The following is a 24,865-nucleotide window of genomic DNA, read 5'->3' on the forward strand; positions in this document are numbered from 1 at the left end:
ATACATTTCTGATCAACTACATAATTTTTTTTTACTAAAGGCTCATTTGACCATGCAACATAAAATCATGATATAAAATTTTAATATGAAATCATGAGATAGAGTTGAAGTTTTGTTTGGACATACGATCTGGACTTTTATGTTGTATGTTTTCTCATAAACTTAAAGCACTCATAAGTTGTAAAACTATTAAAATTGTGTCAAATTCTTCATACAATATTACTAAACAAACAAAAATTTATAAAATTGCATGATATACTACCACAAAGTTATTCTAAAAAAATACAATATGTATTCATCAAACTTTAAATTCAATAAGAAAAATAAGAGTGAACATAAGTTGTAGAGTACTAGTCTTTAATATAATCCTCCCACATAGTACGAACAAAATCTTCACGTTGAACTTGCATTTCTCTATCATATGATCGAGAAGACGAACCGATATTGTTATTTTGAGTCACTTGTTGGTAAATAAATTTGTTAAAAATAACGAATTTGGATTTTGGTGAGTATAAATGGTAAATAAGAATAGATTTGAAGTAATAATAAATTTTATATATGTTGGTGAAAATAATTGTTATATGAGAAATAAATGATTTTAAAAGTAATGATATGAATTATAATTTTTTTACTTGTGAAATAAACAATCAGTAGATATAAATATAGGTTTTTTTTAACAAAATATAAACTTGTGGGTTAATTTTTATATTTGAAAATCTCAAATCATGATTTGAATTCCTAAATTATGCTTCTTCTTTTTTTTTTTTTGGAGAATTTGAAATTTCATCTCATTATATCATATCATGAGATAAAATCGGCATGAAATCACATATCCAGATGTTGATTTTATCTCATAATTTCATAACACGATTTGAAATTGTATGTTCAAATGCCTACTAAGGAAAATGACAATGACACTCTTACCTGCTGCGACATATAACTTTTTTAAATTTATTTTTTTGGGTCTTTTGGAAGGATAAGAACATCATGGTTACAATCTCATGCTAATGTTTAAAATAAAAAATACAATATATGAGTCCATTTTTTACGTGAATTTGACATTAATTTTATATTTTAAAGTAAGAATTGTAAGTAAAAACATATAAATTTTACTACAGATCACAACCATTTATAAATAATATTTTTAAAATTGTTGAAAGATTGTTTTCATAAACAATAAATTGAAAAACTTCCAAAACAATACTATTTCGTTCTTTTAATGAATAAATAGAGTATAGTTCAAGAAAACTACAGTTGTTTCATATTACGATTTATTTTAATTTTTCGAACTTGGAAGGATGGATAGCCACTCTTTTCCCTTCTTTCCTAACCACAATCTTTTAAGTACTACTATCTTTTGAGATCTCATATATTTTCGAATCATATATTTGTGGTTATATGGGGCTTCTCGTAATTGGCACTTTTGTATTTCAGTTTTTTTGAGTCCACTCACATTGAATTTTTGATAAAATTCAAATCGTGTAATGCAAAATTCAATTAAGAGTGACCCTTCCAACATAATTTTCTCCATATTCATCGTTTGAATACAAAATTTATTATTAAAAAAGAAATAGTCTCACCATTGAACTATAGCCCATTGAAATCGGAAGAAGAATATAAAGACCAACTACCCACTCTCTCATTTAGTGGTTGAAATTGTCGCTCGGGCCCACCAGGTGTTCAACAACCTTGAAAAGTGAGAATCTCCCAATATTTCATTAATTAAAGTTAATTTGAAGATTTATTGAGAGATCACATAATAATTACAATTAAATTACATAAAAAATGTAAGTAAGATAATCAATAAATTAAAATGAAGAAACTAAAATAATTTCTTATATAAAGAAAATACTTAATTAAAATGAGAGCTCACTTGTACGAACGCCGTCGCTTAACTCTGATACTGCACGTTCACTTCCCTGCTGCATTTTCATCGATCTCTGTTCATTTACGACGCCGCCACAAACCACCGCGATTCAGTATACTGTCACCGGGAAATTTACATTCCCCCCTTAGCTCGTCCATATTCCGATTGGTCCTCTGGTTTTGAACTGAGTATACATTGACAGTGTTCAAAATCTAAGGATTCGTATCAGGTTGAGCTATAATCTAGGCGATCTCGATCTTATATGGCTTCTGAGGATGTGAAGGCGAGCGAATCAGCGGTGGAGAAAATTGTGAGTCTCGCGGAAGAGGCGAAGTTAGCTAGACAAGAAATCAGGCCTACAAGCCATGCTGTTATCAGTATCTGCAAGTCACTCGTAGCTGGAGGTGTCGCCGGAGGCGTGTAAGTTATACTACATAATTGAATCTTCTCTTTTATGAGACATTGTGAATTAAATACATTTTACAACATTAATTCACCTGATAAATAACATGAGCGAAAATGTGTAAATTTGATGGACTCTACTGAAGGTTGTATACTTCCCCCACCCACCTCACCGTCTCTTTTCCCCCTTTGAAAGTGAAATAAAAAGTTATATTTCCTTATAATTGAGTCAACTGGAAATAGAGAAGGAGGCAAGTGGTGTTTTCAAAGGTGCCGTTGTTCATAAAAATTGAGCTTTTTGTCTAATACCCATGTTGACTTTCCGAAGAATTGCACAACATATCATCTGTATTTATACTTTTGGTGTAAGATTTGCAAAGCTATAGTATTCCATCAGTAAATGAGGTGTTCATGACTGTTATTCCGTATTCGTTTACTTGATCACATGATTTGATTGTAATGAATTTTTTGATTTCCTTTTATGACGGACATGTGCAAAAGTGCCTTGCATGTTCCAGCATAAGTTTTTCACTCTGCTTATCTCAAACAAAGACTTTGATGAAATTGTTGTGTATATGTGCTCTTAACTTGGATGACTGAACTGTGTGGTTTATACTTCCGGGAGTGGTGACTGCCAACTCTATCTACACCCCATTGTTCAATAGATAAATCATGGATCTTGTTGTCCCGTATGGATATTAAGAGTAAATTTCTGGATAAATTATTGTTTTCAGTTTGAGAGAGAAGTTAAGGTAATAGTTTGAAACATAAAAAACAAGGGGTTAAGTAATCACATCAACATCAAGTTTATAATGTTAAGTAATCATCCCTCCATCCATATGATATGACATCATTTTACAGGTTACAATGTTTAAATAACAGTTGAAAATTAGTTTGATGGAGGTAACATTGCTTCAAAGTGTAAATTGCATAATTTGTTAAATGTGCTTGAATTCTATGAACGTGAAGGTTGTCTAAGATACTAATATTATTTTTGTTATGAGATGAAATATTCTGGGATATCCAAAATAGAAAGATTGCCATGTGAATTGACACGGAGGTAGTAATAGCGTCTGCTAGTTTGAATTGCATGAAGGAAGTTTTGCATTGATGAAAATAAGTCAAAGTTCTTGAGACAAACAAAGGTGGAAAGAATTGGATTTCACTTATATTTCTGTATTAATATTCTTTCAACACGCATAAGCTTTCAGAACCTGTGAATCCCATTCTCAGCCTCTTTAGAAAACGCTGACTCTTTCACCAGAAACATGCATCTCAAGGTTTGAGAGATCTGGCGAGGTTGTCTGGTGCATATTATTTAGCAAAATCTTATTTGTGCTGGACCTGATATTTCTGTACATGAGTTCCATGTGATATTATGAATGCTTGAACAAATTCTATTTCCCCTTAATTTTGACTTGATTCCGCACTTACTACTGGTCTCCTTATCCTGCAGGTCACGAACTGCTGTGGCCCCACTGGAACGGCTAAAGATATTGCTCCAGGTGAAGTGTAGTTTCATACCTGCTGTTTCTGTGCTATTTCAACGGTTCTATGGAAGGAGGAAAAATACAAAACTGACTTCAAGCATTTCATACTTAATTTGAGTGTTGGAGCACTGTAACCCATACTTTAATTTGTAATCAGTGGATCAACTTTTGTTCCTTTTGTATGAAGCATACATTTATATTGCATTTAAGGGTAGTTCCATCTAGACTAGTTTGCTTCCTAGTTTTAACAGGATCTGTCTCAAGTGCAGGTTCAAAATTCACATAGCATAAAATACAATGGGACCATTTCAGGCTTAAAATATATCTGGAGAACTGAGGGGTTCAAAGGACTGTTCAAGGGCAATGGCACCAATTGTGCACGTATCGTCCCAAACTCAGCAGTCAAGTTCTTCAGCTATGAGCAAGCTTCCAAGTATAGTCATATCTGACACTATGCATTTTTTTGCAACTCAGACTTGCTTCTCATGTTCCCTTAAAATCAAATATCTGGTGTTTGTTCCCTCTATTGACTTCTTCATTGATATTGAAACAGGGGTATACTATATCTTTACCAGCAACAAACTGGCAATGGTATGTTTATCTTTCTTTTGGGTTATTTAGTTGTCATATGTTTTTGTTTTTGATTTCACCACTTTGGAATCCTCCAATGATTTCCTTGTGGATGAACTATGAGATTTCATATATGAATCCAACCATTGGAAGAAATATCTATAAAACTTTAAGCACATTTCTTTTCCTACTCTGTTTAAAATGTTAAGCAGTCTTCATCAGATATGTAGAAAACTTTAAGCATAGTTCTTTTCCTACTATCTCTATAAAACTTAAAGGAGTGTGTTCCTACTGCATGTTACGTTACTTACGATTCATTGTGCTGTTGTTTGTGGATATTAAGTATGAGCTTAAATATGTTTTTAAGTTCTACCTTTTCCGTTCACGCTACTTCTAGTTCTAGTTCATTTCCTGCTAATGTATTTGGTGCTTAGTCATGTTAAAAAGAAACTCTTATGTTTACAGATGCTATGTTTGATTTAGCAATGGGATATGTCTGTACTCTCCTTCTCCTTGTCACTATGTCTGCTTATTATGTTGTCTAGCAAGGGCCATGGCTTGGTGGGTGGTAAAGGCTCAATCTGTTCTAGTGCGCAAATGCGAGTTCTAGTTGCAGGCAGCCACTTTGTGCAAAATGAGCCAGAGGTTAGGTTTATACCCAGTTCAACTCTTCCAAACCCTGGATTGAGGGACCAAAGCTGTGGGTAATGGCGACATACTCGCCAATATTTTCTTTTCCTTATAGTGGATGACCCTTTTGGAAGACACATATTTTTTTCTGGATTGTCTTTCAGTTATGCTTGTACTGACGTCTTTTCAGGCATTTCAAATAAGATATAATTATTAAGATTTAAAAAAAAGAAGAGGAAGTAAATATTGGTTATGCCCGATCATCCATAAAGATTCTTCCCCTTCACTTTTCTTAAGTGAGCTTATTTCTGTTCTAGGATCCTTCTATTTCTCGTGCTTCAGCTTACCAGTATAGTTTACCTTTGCAGCAGGCCTTATATTAATGTCTCATTCGACCACTGTATTCAAAAATAAGAAATTTTACCCCACAACACTTATGGTCCAAGACTTGGTAATCAAGTCAAAACATCAGCTGGGTCAACAAAAAGTAAACCTCAAAATTTTCATATTTCAGGGCAAATTTGTATTTAGGTAGAAATTTTACCCCATAACACATGCGGTCCAAGACATTGGTAATCAAATCAAAACATCAGCTGAGGCAGCAAAAATAAACCTGAAAATTTTCATATTTCAGGGCAAATCTGGATTTAGGTTAGAATGTATGCATCCTCATCCTGATCTATCCATAACTTCAGTTGCCAACATAAGGTTTTAAAGACAGATAAGAATTTTTCTCCTTCAAAGCAGGTCACTTTTTCTGCCATATGCTTCTTGTGATCGTCTGATCGCTACTGGATTTTCTAGTAGTGTCAGACGAAATTTATCTGCCGAGGATCTTTTGGAAACAGCCTCTCTACCTCGAGGTAGTGGTAAGGTCTGCATACACTTTACCCTCCCAGACCCCCACTTAGTGGGATTTCACTGGGTATGTTGTTGTTATCAGACGAAATTTATCTACCCATAATTTTGGCGTCTTAAGTCGTCCTTGGCAAACAGCCTGACTGATTGCCAAAGCTCACAAGACATATTTATGCCCCATATTTTCAGCATTTACTTTCTAACTTATTCGGCACCTACCATGCTCATTTAATTTGGTAAGCAAAAGAGCATCTGATAAAGCTCTTTTTAATGTGTTAAATTAAGGAAGATTGTCTGATGATTTTTCTGGTTGTTTGTGCACATAAGAAGTCATACTATGCTAGTAGCCTGAATATAATGTAAAAGGAACAGAAAGATATTCCCAAGAATTTGTCATCATTTAGACTGTCATCTTCCTTTTTCCACAGAGGATGCTCAGCTCACTCCCTTACTACGTCTTGGAGCTGGAGCTTGTGCTGGCATAATTGCCATGTCTGCAACTTACCCAATGGACATGGTGCGGGGAAGAATTACTGTGCAGGTATTTTATGAGCTCTTAGAAGAAATATTACCTGTTCTGACGTTCTGCATACCGTGGAATGAGTGAATGACTATGGAGCACCGTGCTGCTACACCTTTCTTGAAAATCCTCTTTCCTGCTTTGCAGACAGAGAAGTCTCCTTATCAATACAGAGGAATGGTCCATGCCCTATCCACCATACTCCGTGAGGAAGGTCCACGGGCTTTGTATAAAGGATGGCTTCCTTCTGTCATAGGAGTTGTAAGTTTTCCTTTCCCTAATTTATAAGGAAACGGTTGTTTACTAAATTGATAATCATGCTCAAACCATCTGGTTCTTCTGATTCTTGTGACAGTTCATAACTTAATTGTTGTTTGCAGATTCCATATGTGGGACTTAACTTTGCAGTTTACGAATCTCTAAAAGAATGGTTGGTCAAAACAAAACCACTTGGTCTAGTTGATGATTCTACTGAGCTTGGTGTTGTTACAAGGCTGGCATGTGGGGCTGTGGCAGGGACTTTGGGGCAAACTGTTGCTTACCCTCTTGACGTTGTACGCAGAAGGATGCAGATGGTGGGTTGGAAAGATGCTGCATCCATTGTTACTGGTGATGGGAGGAGCAAGGCCTCCCTTGAATATTCTGGTATGATTGATACTTTCAGGAAAACTGTGAGGTATGAGGGCTTCAGCGCCTTGTACAAAGGTTTGGTGCCTAATTCAGTGAAGGTTAGTCTTGTCTCAACACCTTGTACCTTTAGGTGTTTTTTAATTGAGACTTGGTTGAAGTTTATTAATTTCTCTTATTGAGGCTCATAGAATTGGCTTCCCTTTTGTGCCAATTTTGTTTAAATAGGAAACTCTTGATCTTGGTTACACATTACCTTTTCAGTATATGTTACAGAGTGGATTGCATCCACTTTAACTTATCAAAACCTCTAATTACATTTCCTTAATTGATAGTAAAAGTTAGTTGTTGCCTTGTTGGTCTCCAATATCCGACACTCTCAGTATATTGTCCAAATTGTTTGCTTCATTTTCCCACATAGTCATGCTAAATAGAGCTTGTGTTTCTTCTTGGGACTAATTGGACCAGCCAACGTAATATGTAATGATATTTCTGGAGGAGATCTCTGCAGTATCATAATCTCCATTTGAGTTGTGAAATAGTTGGTCTGTGCACAGTCAAAAGTTCATTTCACAAGCTTTAAGACTCTTTCAATTACTTTTGGCAATATTACTGAGCTGCTTGTAAAACACGAAACTGTAAAGTATCTTCTTTATGATGAACTTTTTTTGACTAATAATTGGTTGACTGAGTTACTATGATTAATTCCCTTTTATAGTATATTACTGGATCATTCCTAACTGTTCATCATTTGTTCAGGTCGTCCCTTCAATAGCTATTGCTTTTGTGACATATGAGCAAGTGAAGGACCTATTGGGAGTTGAGATCAGGATATCTGACTGATGAAGACAAGCTCCAATCGTTTTTCCCTGCATATGATAATTTTGCAGACAAGGATAGATAGAGTGATAATAACATGGCGGGTTACACCGTCTAAACAGAGAATTTACGCTTTTGTTCTAGTGTGCTTATAATTTCCTTATGTATCTGTTTATTGCTTATTCAATTGTCAATAAGCAAATTTTACAAGAATAGTGTAATGATGATTGCTGGTTGCCTTTGCTAATCCTGGTCTCCGTTGCACTTGTGGCCTAATTTTTCTGGTGTCTACCAGTTTTCACCTTTTTTTTTCTTTGGGAAAAGTTGGAACAGATTAGGTAAGAAGAAGGGTACTCACTCTCATGATCAGATGTATTCTTTAGTAAGTCATTTCTGTAATGCCATTTTTCGATGTTCTGTTTAATGTATCGTGAATGTTTTTTATACAATTTTGGTTGCTATGATGTATACTGTCTTTTGAGATGCTTTATCTGCAGAAGAGCTAACATGTTACTACCTTGCAAAGTAGGTGGGTGTTTGTTATGTGTAATGGGTGAAAAAGAAGGGTTTTGAGCTTGATAATGAAGAACTTTTTGATAAGGAGCATTTTACTGTATTAATATACATGATAGCAGAAGCAGATGAAAAGAAAAAACAAAGAGCTGTATTTACTCTTTTACATGTATGTTTATTTGAAGAAGGGAGGGGGGGGTCAAGGACTATGGGGATAGCTTCTATGGCCATGCTGGAAACCTTTGGTAACATCTCTTGTTACTAGCTTTGGTGGATGTTGATTTCTTTCACATTTTTCGACAATGCCTGAATGAAAAGGAAGCAATAGAAGAAGGTGAACTTTATAATATTAACACATAATCAAGTAGTATTAATTTTGTCCAAAAAGATACCGAAAATTTGATCTCCAAATGATAATTACAATTTTTTTTTACCTGCAATCTCTAAACTTGGTCGAGAATCTCTGAGTTTCTGGTTCACTAGCCCTGTATTTATTGATTCCACCCCGTTTTGTGAAACGTGAATCAGAAACAACTTTGTGTTCTTGGTTAGCTTTGACATTTTCATTGGTCTCAGTTGCATCAAAATCAACTTGTTCAGATGATAACGAAAGAAACGAGAGAATTAGAATGAGATTCAGCTCTTTAAGAAACATTGTCCTTGAATTTTCATCGCCATTGTCTTCTTCATCTGTATCCGCTAAATGTTCTTCTAATTCCACTCCCTTGGTTGTGGCAGATTCAGCCATTTCTGTATTCTAATTTTGTAACTGTAACTGCAAGAAAAAAAAAAGTAGAATGATTATACATTAATAACCATAATAATTGAATATATCATCAGAAAGAAAATAAACAAACTTGTATAGTCATTTTTTACCTTGTTGTGTGTGTGTATGGAAATTTTGATATGAAAAAGGATGAGTTTGCATTTATATATATAGGAGTGGACTGCAATCAGTGGGTGCTAATATATGGTTTCAACCATCCACCCCTTTTTACATAACCAGAAATTGCTGTATAATAGGCAAATGCTTGGGTAAATAGATAGGGGGTTAAGTTAACCTTTAAATCTAAGTAGTATTTTATTTTCTTGCTTAATTCGATGGTCAATTTCATGATTTTGTAGGGGGATAAATCAGTTGGATTGCATAGTAATTGAAGAGTATTTGTGTACCTGTTTCTGAAACTTGTCGTAAAAAAATGCGACTTGGATACCACGAAACCCAGTAGCTATCTTGAACACAAAAAACAAAGAAAGAGATGAGAGAGAGTGAAGTAGGGCAATTTTTTGGTCTTTAATCCTAGTCTGGGGAATAGAGAAATTTCTGATAACCACTGCCCGCTGTATGATTGATTGCCCCTTAAATGAGTCTGGTGCGAATCTCTTAAACAGGCCCACCTTCCTTATTTTTAGCCTAAAATTACTCTACCGTGTTTATCACGCTACTTCTTCCCAATTTTTCCTCTCTCTCTCTCACCTTCCTCAATCTACCACAAATCAGACCTCCTGATATTCTTGATACTCAAGCTCGGGACGAGAGAGTTGCTCGGATGATAAGCATTTGAAGGTTGCGAGTTCAAGTCACCAAGAAAACAAAAGGAATGGGAGTTCTTAGCAAGGGTTTAAAAAAAAAAATACTCAAGCTCAGAAAGAATTTCCAATATAGGGGCTGTGGCAAATTCTCTCAACTCATGACAAGGTAACCTTTACTATTGCTTCTATATCACTTTATAATCTTAATATTTAGCTTCTCCAACTACATCCATTGACATATAATCTAGTGAGCTTAGTGTGGACTTTTCCCCTGCCCCTACCACACATCCTCAGAAAATAAAAAAAGGAGGTAAAGGATAAAGGGGAAAACAATGCGTCTGTAGACCCTTTTTGTTCTACGACCTTTCTATGCAAAATGATATTTAGGTTGATTTCTTCTTTATGCACCTTAGGATAGCTAATATGATCGTGCCATTTTCGTTCCCTTTGATAGAAAACAAATGGAGGGCACAACAAACCATTGACAATGGCGGACCCACGTATAGAGTATTGGGTGCTCAAGCAACCATTAACTTCGACGGAAATTTTATATATCTATATATAAAATATTGGAAAATTGATATATTCTATTCGTGAGCACCCATCAACCAACAGGTCTGATGGGTGCGTTGGTTCTCAAACTGAAGTTTGATTCGAATCTGGGTAAAACCACCTACTTTTTTAATTGAGGCAAAGTACTTTTATAATTGGGAAAAAGGCAAACTGAAGTACCATTTACTGCTATTTGCTTATTTTTTTTTCTTTTTGATTTATTATTTTTTCATCTTTCTATTTTTAGTATTTCATTTACTAATTAAACTATAAAAATATTTATAAGTTTTTAGAAGGAAACCCTTATTGGCAAGCAACTTTACGTGTTTAAGGAAGTGAACACCCATAAGTCATAACCTTCAAATCTTGAATTCGTCACCGAGTCTAAGGAGGCATCAATGACACTTTTTGAACCAAAAAAAACACCCTCTTGCACTCACAAAATACTTGTAACTTTCAAAAACTACAACTGTCCAAATAGATCTTTTTGGGAAGAACTTTTTTTCTCCAAAACAAAAAAGAAACTTTTTCTCCAAAATTGTACAAATGGCTCCTCAATAATCTTTGCAAGCTGAATGAGGGAGCTAAGTTGTGTCGTATAACCCTTTCAAATCTCACACTGTTTAGGGTTGTAAATCTTGTCTGACAAATGAGGAGCTATTCAGCTTTTGAATGCTTCTGTTCTGAACAGTCCCTTCCCAATATGAGACTCTAGGGAGGTATATATTACACAAAACGAGTAACAAGCATGAGTATCTGAGACTGCAACCATGTTATTTGTTGATCAGGTTGGAACAGAATGTCTTATAAAATGTTGGATCATTTGGAAATTAGTTAAGGGAGCTCCGAATCTGATGCATGGCCAGATGATCTCCGTGTTCTTGGGCTGTTCATCATCATTAACTGACTTTCAGAATTTTGCCTTATAGTACGTGTGTTTGGAGGTCTTACCGTCCTTCCCCTTGGTGTTCCTGAAACAATGATCTCATGATGATGTTTAGACAATAAAAACAATATGGAAACTACACAATCAGAATCATTCTCCTCTTCTTTTGTAGCTTGCACAAATATATTATGAGAAGGGAAGTCATGATGCCGGTAGACTAATCATTGCACTAGGTATGGCTTGCATCAGTTTGTAGTGTGTTCTCTTATAAGTTATAATCTTTCTTGTTCTGGCAATACTTTGTGACTTAAGTTCATAGATACATAGTCCAAGCATATGACGGGTTGCTCCTATTATTGGTATTGATAAGAATTCTAACATTAATTTCGATTTATATCAATGTAAAGGATCACATTTTAACTGTGAGAAAAGAAATTCTTAACATGATTACTTTACATCTATCTCTTTCTTTGGGGATTAGTTGTCAGTAAGGATCAAATAACAATAAAATTAGGAGTATATGTTGTTGTTGTTGTTTCTGGTGTCCTTGAGGTTCTGTTAGGCAGTCGACTTTCTTTAAAATTTCGGAACAAGGTAAAAAGTAGTCTTTAGGAAAAGGAGAAGTAGGCAAAAATGCTGCACAATATAGCTTTTGAGCCAAGAAATGCTACCTGGTTGCTTGCCGACTTTGATATCAGCAGGTTTCCTAATTGAAAGTCTCTTGGTCAAAATCTCGGGAGATGCAATATTCTTCTTTTCGGTTGGTGATGGAAGTGCATCATCTGCCGTTACAGGATCATCCCCACATGCTGAAGTTCCATCACTTCCTGATTCAGAATTTACGTCTCTGTGAATTGTGCTTGACTTTTCTTTCTCGGTCACCCTGTATGCAAACATGTGGAAAGGTATTTGTGTGACAGGCAGGGGATCAGATTCAGAATTTCCTAAGAAGGGGAAGCTCCTTAAGATGACAGTTTCAATCTCGCCATAGTCTACTGGTGGCAATGGTGAGTCTTGTTGGCTGTGTTCAGGATTCATCACCAAGAATCTCTTCACATAGCGTAGAACCCTGCAGATGGATGAAAAACTTGGTCGTTGATATGGATCAGTATGCCAACACCTCTTTGTCAAGCTAGTCACATATTTTGGTGAGTGAAATGGGAATAATGGCCTCTCTCCTGCCCTTATATTTCTACTCATTTTATCTCCTTGTAGATGACTATCTTCAAATGGAACTTTCCCTGTTAAAACCTCAAAACATATCATCCCAAAACTGTACACATCAGATTTCTCAGTATACTTGATGTTTCCTCCATTCCCCGACTGCTCTTGTTCAGCTAGGACTTCTGGGGAAAACCAAATGAATGGGAGTGTCCCATTATTCTGATTTACATTAGCTTTCTGAGGAAGGTTGATAGAACACGATGAGCCAAATCCACAAACCTTTGCATGTAAATACCCTTCTGTAGATACGTTCCTCGCCTTGACAAGGACGTTGGAAGGACTCAATTCACCATGATAGATTTTCTTTGAGTGTAGGTATTCCATGCCTCTTGCAATCTGAAGGAGTAAATCGATTGCAACGGGAAGAGAAAACGGTACACGCTTTCTTGGTCCACAGATCTCTTTGATGCAACTAGATAAATCTTTGCTCATAAGTTCCATGATTAAGAAACATTCTCTCTTTTCTTCGTCAGTAAAACCACAGGAGATGTGCATTATATTTGGATGAGAGAGATGCAGTTCTTGCGAAATATCTGGAATCAGGGGCATAATATCCCCAAACAAATGCCTTAAACAGAAGGTCTCCCCCAACCATTGGATCTCCTTGTACTTACTTCCACTACCTAATCGTCTTCTTACCTGGTAATCCTTAGAATTTACAAGAACTGAGCTAGGTGAAAGCTTATGATCACACTCCATCTCCATCTCGTTTAAGTTCTTCAAGAGGAGATCAGCAAGTCGTTTCTCATGCTTTGTCAAAGTACATGCACCTAAATTCTTCTTCTCTCGAATTTTATTTTGCAAAATCCACTTGTCTTCATTCCAAACTGAGCATACCCTTTCGCAGAACTTCTGAGAAACCATGTACTGTTCTCCGAATTTCCATTGGAAGATTCGTGGGTCCTTACACTCTTTCTGATACTTCATCGAGTAAATGAATCTCTTCTTCTGTATCTCGTCATGGTCACTACCTGAAATCTCTCCTGCTATTTCTATGGCCTCGATGAGAATTGGCACACAAGAGAGCAAATTGTGGATATGAAATTCAACACAATCTGTATTCTTATATAGAACTATGGCTTTTGCCCAAAAATCCTTATTTTCCAGGGATTGCTTGATGTACTGTTCTGCTTCTTTGAACACCCTGAGAAGCTCTCTTAAGGGGTTCTCAAGAATTTTCCATTTAATATTCTTCTCTTCAAATCTCAAGTTCTGTTTCATTGTTTCTGCAATTGTCTTGTAGGCACATTTGAGCATATCCACCAACAAACAACATTGTTTTTGATTTATTTGTATGTCATCTTGGAATACCATTAGAGCTTTAAGACTCCCAATTACCTCTCCTATCTGCCTGAATTCCTCTAACGCCGGCATGCTTGGACATAAACCAGAGATGGATCTGGTCATCAATCAATCAATCAATCAACTACGTCTCAATGAGTATCACTCGGGGGTTGAGCATAATAAAGAAATCATTATTGTCTAAACATATATCTTGAAAGAAAAAAAAAACTGCTTACCAATAAATCGTGATTTCTGAAATGAGGTTCCAATAAACCTAAGGGAGATCAAAGTTATCCTTGATTAAACGTCAAACGCCAAACTGCATTGTGCAGTTGTTGAAATAAAGAACGTGATTGCATTACAATGACAATGAAATCACAAGGGGACAATCAAGCTCTCTTGGAATCTTCAGAATTACAAAAACTAAGAAAAAAAATTTGAAGGAGGAAGTTGTTGATGGCCCAACACTTGGCAGATACTCTACTAATTTTAGTTTGAGCCAAATTGCACGTTTTAGGCCGGCAAAGTTGTATATTCAATTACGTGCTGTCGACATTTTCGAGTTTGTAATATGTGAAATGCTATCATTTTCTTTATCGTCAATTGCAATGCCTCTTCCCATATTCTTAAAGCTTTTCAACACCTCCAATTAATTCATGTAAAACTAATGCATTCAAATGGCATTAGTCTAAGAATATTAACATAATGGAACCAAGGTCAGACATGATATTAGGACAAAATTAGTTCAGATAATTCTTAAATATGTTATTTATTAAATTTACACTAAACATATAACCATGTAACAATATAAAGAAGTAATAATATTAAAATTAAGTATTTATGTTAAATAAATAAACAATAAATTAGATTACTAATATATTATTTTTCCAAAATCTTTATTTTATAGAGAGAAAAGACATAAAGACACAATTAAAGTTGTCCCGTATTTGCATAAAGACACCTTAACTTTTAAAGTGTCCAATCACTCCACAGAACTATTTAATATCGTTGTAAATGGGCCATTTTGACCCATTCCCTCGTCTGGGTTGTTACCACACATGAGGCGTGTCATTCAGTGTTTTCACTGCTATAGACCAGTTTAAAAGTGCCACGTGTCATTTTTTTTCTTTATTATTAATTATTTAATTAATTTATGTCATCTTCCCCAATTTTAAACCCAAAAATAGCTGTTGGTAGCCCTAATTTTTTTATTTCATGGTTTTTTCCATAGCAAGATCAACGTTGGTTCTCTCTGTTTGACAACTTCATCATCTTCCCCAAGAAAATAAGGTAGGAATTTGTTATCTTTTAATTTCCAGTATAAAACATTAATTTAAAGTTTTTTATGATTTAATTTCTTTTGAATTTTGTGATTAGGTTTTGATTGAAAATGTCAAATGCAATGTTGAATCGTATTTGTAATGACGAAAAATCTTTTCTATTTCTTCAGATTTTAGGAAAAGTTGAGAAATAAGAAAAGAAAAGGAGAAACGACTTTTCTTCAAAGAACAGGGTCGGGTCGGGTCGGATTGAATTCTATCACAGGGAGTGAGCAACACGCGCCACTACATAGACGAGGGAATGGGTCAAAATGGCCTATTTACAACGATATTAAATAGTTTTGTGGGGTGATAGGACACTTTAAAAGTTAAGTGTCTTTTTGCAAATACGCAAATACGGGACAATTTTAATTGTGTCTTTTATGTCTTTTACTCTTTTATAGAACAAGTGTTTATAAAGAAAATAATGTGTTATGTCACTGTTTTTCCCCTAGTGTAACCCATTTTGTAATTAATTTGATGAATTATTGTTAATTTTATGGAAAGGTTTTTTAACAGGGATTGATTTCAACTAATATCAAGATTAGCAGTTTAGCACAAATAGATGAAAACGCAACGGAAATACCCAGTTGAGAATATTGAGCCAAATCTGAAACGCCCAGTGGCACTGTGACAGTGTGAAACTCCTCGAAGAAGCAAAAAACACGCTAAGCAAATTTCCGATTTACATCTCGCCGGGGAAAAGGCCAGCAGCAAATCTCCGGCGATATGCGGTGGTACGTCGTTGCTTCGCTTCTCACCGTTCTCACCAGCTCACAGGTTTCACTTTATTCCATTCTCTATTTTCTCGTTCTTGAAGTTTCCTTTACCGTATCATATCTGATCTGTGTTTTTTACTTACACTTAGAGGATTAGCTCATTTAATATGAGTGTAAAACTGCTTAGCATTTAATTTGAAGAGTAAAATCAAGTTAATTTTCATTGCGAAGTGTATTGCGCCGATTAATTAGATTTTCTGTAAGCGTTCCGCATTTGAGTTTAAAATTTTGCTGTAAAAGGGATAATTAGTGGTTTAGTTACATATCAAGGATCGATTAATTGTATATCAGATACATGTAGGTTGATAGTTCTGGATTCATGTTTGAATTGTGCATCATCTGGCAGGGAATTTTGACGACTCTATCACAAAGTAATGGAGGATACAAATATGATTATGCTACTGTTCCTTTTCTGGCTGAAGTTTTCAAGGTATTATTTCTTAGATTTGCTTCATTCGTTTAAGAGGCGGTACATTGTGTTCTATCATTATTATAAATACTAGAATGAATAGAATTTGAGGAATTTTCTTTTTTGTTATAGCTTCTAAGTAAATCTTATCCAGAAGTAGAAAGGGAGATTTAAATTGGATTCTCATTCTTCTAATACCAGCTGTTCTATCATGTTCCCGTCCTTTAAATTTAGTGTCGCGATTGTTCCCGTCCTTTAAATTAGTGTCGCGATTTCCATTATGTTCTATCTGGAAAAAAAATATACTAGAATGAAGAGCTGTTGAGAATCTCTTCCTTTTGGCTTGCAAGTTAGAACTTATTAAGAAGTAGGAATGAAGTTCTTTCTCAAAAAGTATGAATGAAGCTCTAAATTGAAAGGAAGGTTCATTTTTCCTGTATCAGCTATCTTATAATGTCCCCTTCGTTTAAAATTAGTAATTTTTTTTTTTTTGATAACCGAGAAATCTGTCTGTGACCCGCCCTTTGGACCAATCACAACCTTCTAAACTCAGTGGATAATGGGCCTGCCCCTCTACCCTTCTCCACTTAAATACCAGGCTTCGCTTTAAAATTAGTATTGTGCTTAACATTTTAAGTCGTACCAAATTAACTGCAATCTTTATTGAACTTCTTATCATATCTTAGTTATGACCAAAAGCTAGGTATGACTTTTACACTTTTAAACATGTAAAGAGAGCAAAAATATTCTGTCACCTGACTTTTGGATGCATTTGATATAGAATGTTCGTCTCTCAGTCTTCAGCTTAATGAAATGAACTATCCTATGTCTATCCTTTTCTTTTTCAGAAAGTTCTTCTCGTATTGATCATTAATTAGAGAGTCTCTTAAATATTATGGACAATTCAATTCGACTGGGCACCTACTTTTAGAAGGAATTTCTGGAGAGGGCATTGAGTGGGGCTATTTCCTGTGTAGTAACCCCTCTTGCATGAAAGTTACTTCTCCATTTTCAGAATTTCTCTGAGATTTTCCTCCTTCATTCATTTGTCATCCTGCAGCTTCTAGTATCCAGTGTCTTTCTTTGGAGAGAGATGCAAAACTCACCGCCTCCTAAGATGACGATGGATTGGAAGAGTGTTCGTTTATACCCAATCCCATCTATCATTTATCTCATCCACAACAATGTGCAGTTTGCTACATTGACTTATGTAGATACATCAACTTATCAGATAATGGGCAACTTAAAGATTGTTACTACGGGAATATTATTCAGGTGCTTGGTGCTTTCTTTTATGCCTAGTTTCTCTACCTTCTTTCACTTCTTTCCATTCAGCATCAATTCTTCATTTCCTGTATTGAAGTTGGTAAAGTAAATTAGAGATTTATCTTTCATATTTTAGGCTGTTTCTGAAGAGGAAGCTCACAAACTTGCAGTGGATGGCAATCATACTTTTGGCTGTTGGAACAACCACAAGCCAGGTGCTTATGGAATCTGTTTGCCTATTTCTATGATTTGGGCGTGGCCAATCATGTCATGCATATAAACTTTCTTTTGGAGACCTGACCTGAAACCTAACCATGTAAGGTGTTAGAACTGTCATGCCAAATTGAAGTCCTGTATTCCAGCAATTTAATTGGAAGCATTACCTGCTCATCATGAAAGATAGTTATGACTCTCTGATTGCTCATATAGATTTTGTGCTGTGAGTATGTAATGGATTGGCTCATTTGTAGGATTGGCGGTGAACTACCTGATGGGTTTACCAGTTTAGTTTGTTCTGGACAATTTGCGTCATTCTATGTAATACCTTAGAAAAAAGTTCTTTAAAAAAATATGCCCAAAAAAAAGAATAATATTTGCTAACAGCCTCTATACTGTTTATCTGCTGCAATCATAAATCAATTTTGAGAGCCATCTTGACAAGATGTTTTTGGTACTGCCCGTCTGCATTTGTTCAAGCTTCTAATGACTACTCCAGTACACTTTTCTTCAAGTATGCATATATAGTAGAAATGTAGATATCATAATGTTGCCCCTTTACTGAAATAAAAATTCGCAACTTTCAAGAACTCAAATTCATTGGATTATTCAAATCTTAAACTTGGATGTGATGTTTTATCTGTCACATGACGTTCAACCATTTATTAAATATTTACTTTCAGTGTTAGGCCAAATTTAAATCTTTTGTCCAGTCTTATACCATAATATGAAATGGGATTAAGGGAGTATTAATAATTGTTCCACATTTGCCTGGTGTTCAACACAGGTGAAAGGCTGTGGAGAAGCTTCTTGTGACTCATTCTTTTCATCACCCATTCAAGGATATTTGTTTGGTGCACTCTCTGCTTGTCTTTCAGCACTAGCTGGTGTTTATACTGAGTTCTTAATGAAGAAGAATAATGACAGCCTGTACTGGCAGAATGTCCAATTATACACGTGAGTTCCTCCTGACCAAGAGATTTACACTGGTTCCGTTATTGAATGCAATTGAGCTTTTTCTCTCCTACATATGTTAAAACTCCAAAGTGGAAGACAGTTTCATAGGACCGTAAGGGAGAAGATTTTGTTAGTCTTCAAATACTGACTTGAACCCTGTTATGTGATCAAACTCCATTCTAGTGGTCCAGACCCATGAAGTTGATTTGTTAAATTGAAATATTGCATTGGACTTACAGATTTGGCTCAATATTCAACATGGGACGACTTCTTATGGATGATTTTAGAAGTGGGTTTGAGGAAGGACCGTGGTGGCAGCGCATTTTCAACGGATACAACATGACTACATGGTTGGTAGTGTTGAATCTTGGAACTACTGGCCTTCTGGTTTCATGGTTGATGAAGTATGCAGACAATATTGTAAAGGTATCTTATCTTCCTGAACTAGATGCATTGGCTTTCTGTTCTGTTCGTAAACAATTTTGATCACCTTTAGTATGTTTGTTATGAACTGTATGTATCGTAGAAGTACTATTTAATTCCCCTTGATTTTCATGGCGATTGTCTCTCTTCTTGTACTTTTAGAGTTACAAAACCTACCAAATAACTTGAAAGAATTTATAGATTCCTAATTGTGATTCTCAAGTGAATTATCCAGGGGATGAGAAAGCTGAGGAGTTATTTTGAATGGCATCTCTGCTTAGAAATTGAGAGAGACTAAGGGAAAGGGGTGGTGGCAGGACATGTTTGTAGCTTTTCAATGAGAAGGAACTTTTTAAGGGGAAGAAAGGCACGGGCTAGACTGTTTAGGAAAAAGAAGACTAGGGTCAGAGCTAACGACATCTCATTATGTTGACTCCTCCACTATTGCTATACTATATATCTCATTTTGTCGACTTCTCCACTATTTCAAAAAATACTGCATTGTTGACTCCACTGTTGCTATAGTTTAAACCTTAACCCAGTGTTTTCTGTTAGATACTTTATGGTCAATCTGGCTTGGACTTAATGTGTATGTGGTGGATTTACTGTATATGGAAAACTTAAATGAGCTGTTTTAAGTTGGACTTGTCTCGTCTAGCACCAGATTTCATTGATTTATGTCTTTAGTCACTTGACTCTTATTTTTGTGATTTGTTCATCTTCTGGAAGGATCACGCAATTGCTTGGATCCATCCAAGCACGGGATCAGCCAAAAACAAGAATATAAAGGGCTCATGTAGTTGGACGCCTTTGTTGAATGGAAGTGAAATTTATATCCAGATACAATTTCAACTTCAAATACTCTTTTTCAACTTTGACTTCAAAAATTCTTGTTTTTCAACTTCGTCCAAAATATTGTCCAATAACGCCTACGAAATCCTTTAGTTGAAATCTCAATATGCATTTCAATCTTTTTTGGTTCCATAACCAAACCATAGGAATTAGTTTTGTGTATTTTGGATAGAAGTGGAGGAGAAATTTAGGGCATCCACCTGTGCTGTATTTGTAATTATTCTGGTATTACATTTATACTAATTGGTTTAAAGTTCTTCAGCAATGCAATCCATTAATTATATTCTCATTCCCACTCATTTAGCTTCTACATAGAACATCACATTACCATACTAGTTATCAGTAAGGCTTGTTGCATGACCATATAGCTAGTCAATTGGAGTGTTGTCATTGATGTTATTGTTGCTTAAAGTAAGAAGCAAAGTAGCAGTCTAGTGCCCTATCTGGTATTAAAGTGAAGTTTCAGTTTGATGTAGTCAAAAGTTACAGAATCACTTTAAGATTATACACAAATTTTCTCTGAGTGTAATAGCCGAACTGTGTGATGTCTTATTTTATTGAGAATTTTGTTTATTTTCCTCTCTGTTGAATGGTTGCTCCTTTGCTCTTCCTTTTGTTTCTCTATCTGAATAATCAGATTGTTACCTTTTCTTTTTCAGGTGTATGCCACCTCTATGGCAATGCTCTTGACGATGGTGTTATCAGTGATACTCTTCAACTTCAAGCCAACAGTACAGGTAAAGATGCAGAGAGCTGTTCCTAATTTGCACTGTTTTGTTATTTGCCTTTATATTTCATAAACATGTCTTTACTGTGTCATTGTCAGTTTCTTCCTGGTGTTTATTCTTTTCTTAATTTGTCTATTTGCAGCTCTTTTTGGGTATCATTATCTGCATGATGTCCTTGCATATGTATTTTGCTCCTCCAAGCACACTAGTGGATTTGCCTTTGACAGTAAAACCGGTTTCTGAGAGTGTATCTGAAGTTCCTGCTGAACGAAAAACAGATTCCTGATGTACAAAATACTGCCACCAGTTTTTTTCCTTTGATTTGTGCAAAGATCTTTACAAGTTTGAGGCTCAGCTAATGCAAATGGTGAAGGGTTGGTTTCATGACCATCACTTGGATTCCAGGAAATCAAGATAACGTGATTCAAGAGTAGAGTTTAGAAGCTTTCTGATGATAGGAGCTTCTTCCCACCCTGGTAATGAGCATGATAGTAGGACGAGCACTGTCAATCATTGATGTCTTCATTTTTTTAACCAAAACTAGTACGAACTTAATGGCACAGTAAAAACACACAGAATCAAGAAAACATAAGCAAAGACAGAAATGAGGATTACATAACTTCTGTTAGGTTCTGTAATGATTCATATCCAGAGTAGTGTAGGTACACAAAACATTTGAGTGGAACGAGTTGCATGAGAAACAGCAGATCTTTGTTGTGCCAGAATATCTTGTATGAACATATAGCTTAGTTATTTACCTGTTTCATGGTTATTGTAACTCTTTGATCACCAGGTTGGAACATCTACAAGTCATTCACTGAAAGACAGAAGCTACATTGTTAATACATTTTCGATGGATTATCATTTCAGTTTGAATCCCAAAAAAATAGGTTCAATAGTAGTGGCATATAGGAAAAAATCATAAATCTTTTTTATTAGGGATAAGGTCTGAAAAATACCTTAACTTTGGTCGAATTTGCTGTTGCGATACTAAATTTTCATGAGAATCTATTACCTATCTACATGGGCAGACCCACGTGGTCTCTAGGGGGTTCACCCAAACCCCCTCAGCAAAAAATTACATTGTATATATAAATTATTGTATTTCTGTAAATATATATATTTTGAACCCCCTAAATAACAAAAAGAAGCTGATGGTGCAGTGGCAAGTCCCCCAGAAATTAAGTCATTTTATTTTTTTATTTTTCAGTTTTAGTTTTTTTTTTTAATTTTCAGTTCTGTTTTTCTTTTCTTTTTTTGTGTTTTTTTTTACTTTAAAAAACGTGCTAAAAGTGTGGAAACCCAAAAAAATTCAAGGTTCCCATTCTTAAGGCTTATTTACACGTTTATATTTTTATTTTTCGAACCCCCTGAACGAAAATCCTAGGTCTGCCACTGCCTCTCTAGACTATTTAATACCGTATTTTAAACATATATATTTGCTCACGTTGACATAAAAAATAATGCAAAATTATAAATAATAATGTGTCCACGTGGGCACATATATACTTTTAAAATACACTATTAAATAGTTCAGGGGGTAAAAAATATGGAGTTAAATAGTCTAGGGAGGTAATAGGTCCTCATGAAAGTTTAATATCACAACATCAAATTCGACCAAAGTTGGGGTATTTTTCAGACCCTTATCCCTTTTTATTAAATGATATTATTTTGAAATGGTAGTTTAGTAAAAAGTATAGTTGTAAGAAATTAAAATTAAAACTCTAATTTGGCTCTTGGGAACACAGAGAGTTTAAACGAATAGCAGCCACAATTTAGTGAACAGGTAAATCTATCATTCAACGAATTAATTGCAGTACTTTAGTTATGGATTTTGTGGTGTCTAGCATTTGACAGAACATCTACTTTTCTTCCTACCATTCAATATGTGCAATTATTTGTAAGCGTTAGCCCACCTACACTGTATCATTCATAATAAAGTCTTCCTGTATTGGTTTCAAACATTAAAGTTGATCATTTCTAAGAGACAATTATTAAAAACCAACATTTTTAATAATTGCAAAGAAGAAATTAAGTAGATATTTTTCTTACTACAGGAGTTCTAGCGAAAATTCTGGTCATTATTTTTCGAAATTTGAACGTACTTATTCATTTATCTAATCCCTTTGAACCAAGTGAAATTATAATCCATAAAAATGACCTACAACTTAGCTTTTTCTTTTTTCCACAGGATTACAAATCAAAGAAGAAAATTTCAATCTGACTTCACTTGAACATCATTGAATGGAAATTTTAAATTTGGTAAATTTTGATCCCAAGAGCAATCCTGAAATAAAGCAATTTATGTCCCATCAAGAAACAATTTTCTAGTGATAAGTGTACTATCTTGGCTAAAAAAAACAATCCAGGAAGTTACAAGTGTGTTTGTAGTCAACAATTATCTCTAATACTTACACTTAACCTACCATCTATCAATAATTAAAGTTTTCCTATTCTCTATCAACTAGACCAACCCGAAGTTGGAATTTCTATTTTTTTTTAAAAGAACCACGTTTTCACCAGTCTTGCTAATTCAAATTTGTGTCGCGTAATGTCCATAAAAGGAGAAAACGTTCCTTGCACACACAAAAATAAATAAATAAATAAAACTCGAGACTCTAGTAAAACTGAAATAATCATCTTCATTCCACCACAACTCTGGATAATATGTTTGCGCTTATTTATTATTATTAATGAAAAAGTTGTAAGTTAAAAATAAATGAGAAATGAAAAAAAGAAAACTTTATTTGTTTCCTCTATAAATACCTTAGTGTGGCACACTATCTTTCTCCACACCACCACAAAGTTTCCAATAAAAATGAGCGGAGGTGGAATGGAGTCTATGGCACGGCCAACTCCGCCGGAAGATGGCGGTGGAATAAACAGCCAGCACGGCGGAGAACGGTGTGGGTATGGGTTCCATATGCCATTGCATTACCCAAGATACACACGAGCTGAATATGAAACAATGCCAGAATGGAAAGTGGATTGTTTACTTACTCAATATGGACTTCCTAGTAATGGAGATGTTAATCAAAAGAGAAAATTTGCTATGGGAGCTTTTCTTTGGACCTATTAATTAAATCTCTTTTTTCTCTATATAAGTTTAAATCGGTTTGTTGCGTGCGTGTATATAGAAGTTGAACTCTTTTTCTTTTTTTTGTAATATATGTAAAATAGGTTGATCATGTTTTCGTTTCTACAGAACTACTATAATTTTGTTATCAATATGAATTTCTATGTATAATCAACTTAATTATATTTACGCTTTACCCATTTTTCTTAATTAGTGCTAATAACATCCAAAATCAGTGATCGATCCTCACAAGTCACAACCTTGAACCTTCCTTTTTATTTTTTTATACTTCCTCCTTTCACTTTTATCTGTCATTTTTAATTTATCAAAAAAAATATGTTTTACCCTGCATTAATCACTTAATTTTCAAATTATTTTTCAAAATTTAATACTAACCAACAATTAATATGGATAGTATGATAAAGTTTTCATATTAATCATTAGTAACGTCCAACTATGACTAGTAAAAATGAACGGAGGCGGGAGGGAGTAGAAAGTGAAATTAATTTTTATATATTATCGTTGTATCTAGGATACAAATTTAAATACTGATATTCTTTGAGCAAAAGTCCATTTAATCATATTTTGAGGCATTTCTAACTAGAAAAAATTATCCAAAAGTTTTCCTTTACATCAAAATTTTGAACAAATGATTCGTTGTCACGAGAGGAACATCAAAATAGTTATTGTTTAGCTGGGTTTTCCCTATTCAATTAAGTATGCGGAAGTAAAATTCTCTTAGTTGTTAATTTATAAACTTTAATATCACTTAAGGATTAAATTGAATTCCGAATTTAGTTTGTTGGGAAGTTTATGATTGTTGGAGCGCTTGCAATTAAAAAATATTACGAGAAAAAATTATACAAAATGGATGTAGGAAACCTTATATCTTTCCTGAATCCTGACGTGAAAGATATATTGAAGAAAAATATTATCGTATATTCCAAGTTAGATAGAAAATGAAGGAAATGGACCAGACCCCCATTTACTCATGAAGCCCATCTGCCTATGTAACTCAATCGCTTCATGGACCCTTTACTCTTTCTTTCATACTTGGGCCTAGTC

At 34.8% G+C, this 24,865-nt stretch overlaps 5 protein-coding genes across 5 annotated transcripts; 3 read left to right on the top strand and 2 right to left on the bottom strand.

Moving 5' to 3' along the window:
* Positions 1-1,875: 1,875 nt before the first annotated feature.
* On the top strand, positions 1,876-8,007 carry LOC125850550 (mitochondrial adenine nucleotide transporter ADNT1-like). Its single transcript, XM_049530414.1, has 8 exons — positions 1,876-2,287; positions 3,726-3,774; positions 4,029-4,192; positions 4,313-4,350; positions 6,246-6,358; positions 6,485-6,598; positions 6,718-7,065; positions 7,724-8,007. The coding sequence occupies exons 1-8, from the start codon at positions 2,130-2,132 to the stop codon at positions 7,805-7,807; spliced, it is 1,068 nt and encodes a 355-aa protein (XP_049386371.1). The 5' UTR covers positions 1,876-2,129; the 3' UTR covers positions 7,808-8,007.
* A 451-nt stretch (positions 8,008-8,458) lies between these two features.
* LOC125850766 (uncharacterized) lies at positions 8,459-9,614 on the bottom strand. The gene is made up of 3 exons (XM_049530612.1): positions 9,470-9,614; positions 8,731-9,071; positions 8,459-8,602 (listed from the first exon to the last, which is right to left on the bottom strand). Exons 2-3 carry the CDS (start codon positions 9,042-9,044, stop codon positions 8,584-8,586), a joined length of 333 nt encoding a protein of 110 aa, XP_049386569.1. The 5' UTR covers positions 9,045-9,071; positions 9,470-9,614; the 3' UTR covers positions 8,459-8,583.
* A 1,441-nt stretch (positions 9,615-11,055) lies between these two features.
* LOC125850372 (uncharacterized) lies at positions 11,056-14,113 on the bottom strand. Its single transcript, XM_049530228.1, has 3 exons — positions 14,012-14,113; positions 11,939-13,890; positions 11,056-11,352 (listed from the first exon to the last, which is right to left on the bottom strand). Exons 2-3 carry the CDS (start codon positions 13,863-13,865, stop codon positions 11,216-11,218), a joined length of 2,064 nt encoding a protein of 687 aa, XP_049386185.1. The 5' UTR covers positions 13,866-13,890; positions 14,012-14,113; the 3' UTR covers positions 11,056-11,215.
* Positions 14,114-15,593: 1,480 nt separating this feature from the next.
* LOC125850564 (CMP-sialic acid transporter 1) lies at positions 15,594-21,568 on the top strand. The gene is made up of 8 exons (XM_049530434.1): positions 15,594-15,874; positions 16,220-16,303; positions 17,343-17,557; positions 17,685-17,763; positions 18,552-18,721; positions 18,961-19,147; positions 20,656-20,733; positions 20,867-21,568. Exons 1-8 carry the CDS (start codon positions 15,824-15,826, stop codon positions 21,008-21,010), a joined length of 1,008 nt encoding a protein of 335 aa, XP_049386391.1. The 5' UTR covers positions 15,594-15,823; the 3' UTR covers positions 21,011-21,568.
* Positions 21,569-23,508: 1,940 nt separating this feature from the next.
* LOC125850785 (uncharacterized) lies at positions 23,509-23,996 on the top strand. The gene has a single exon (XM_049530627.1). It carries the CDS (start codon positions 23,543-23,545, stop codon positions 23,801-23,803), a length of 261 nt encoding a protein of 86 aa, XP_049386584.1. The 5' UTR covers positions 23,509-23,542; the 3' UTR covers positions 23,804-23,996.
* Positions 23,997-24,865: the final 869 nt, after the last annotated feature.

This window comes from Solanum stenotomum, chromosome 1, assembly GCF_019186545.1.
Source record: "Solanum stenotomum isolate F172 chromosome 1, ASM1918654v1, whole genome shotgun sequence".
Taxonomy (NCBI): domain Eukaryota; kingdom Viridiplantae; phylum Streptophyta; class Magnoliopsida; order Solanales; family Solanaceae; genus Solanum; species Solanum stenotomum.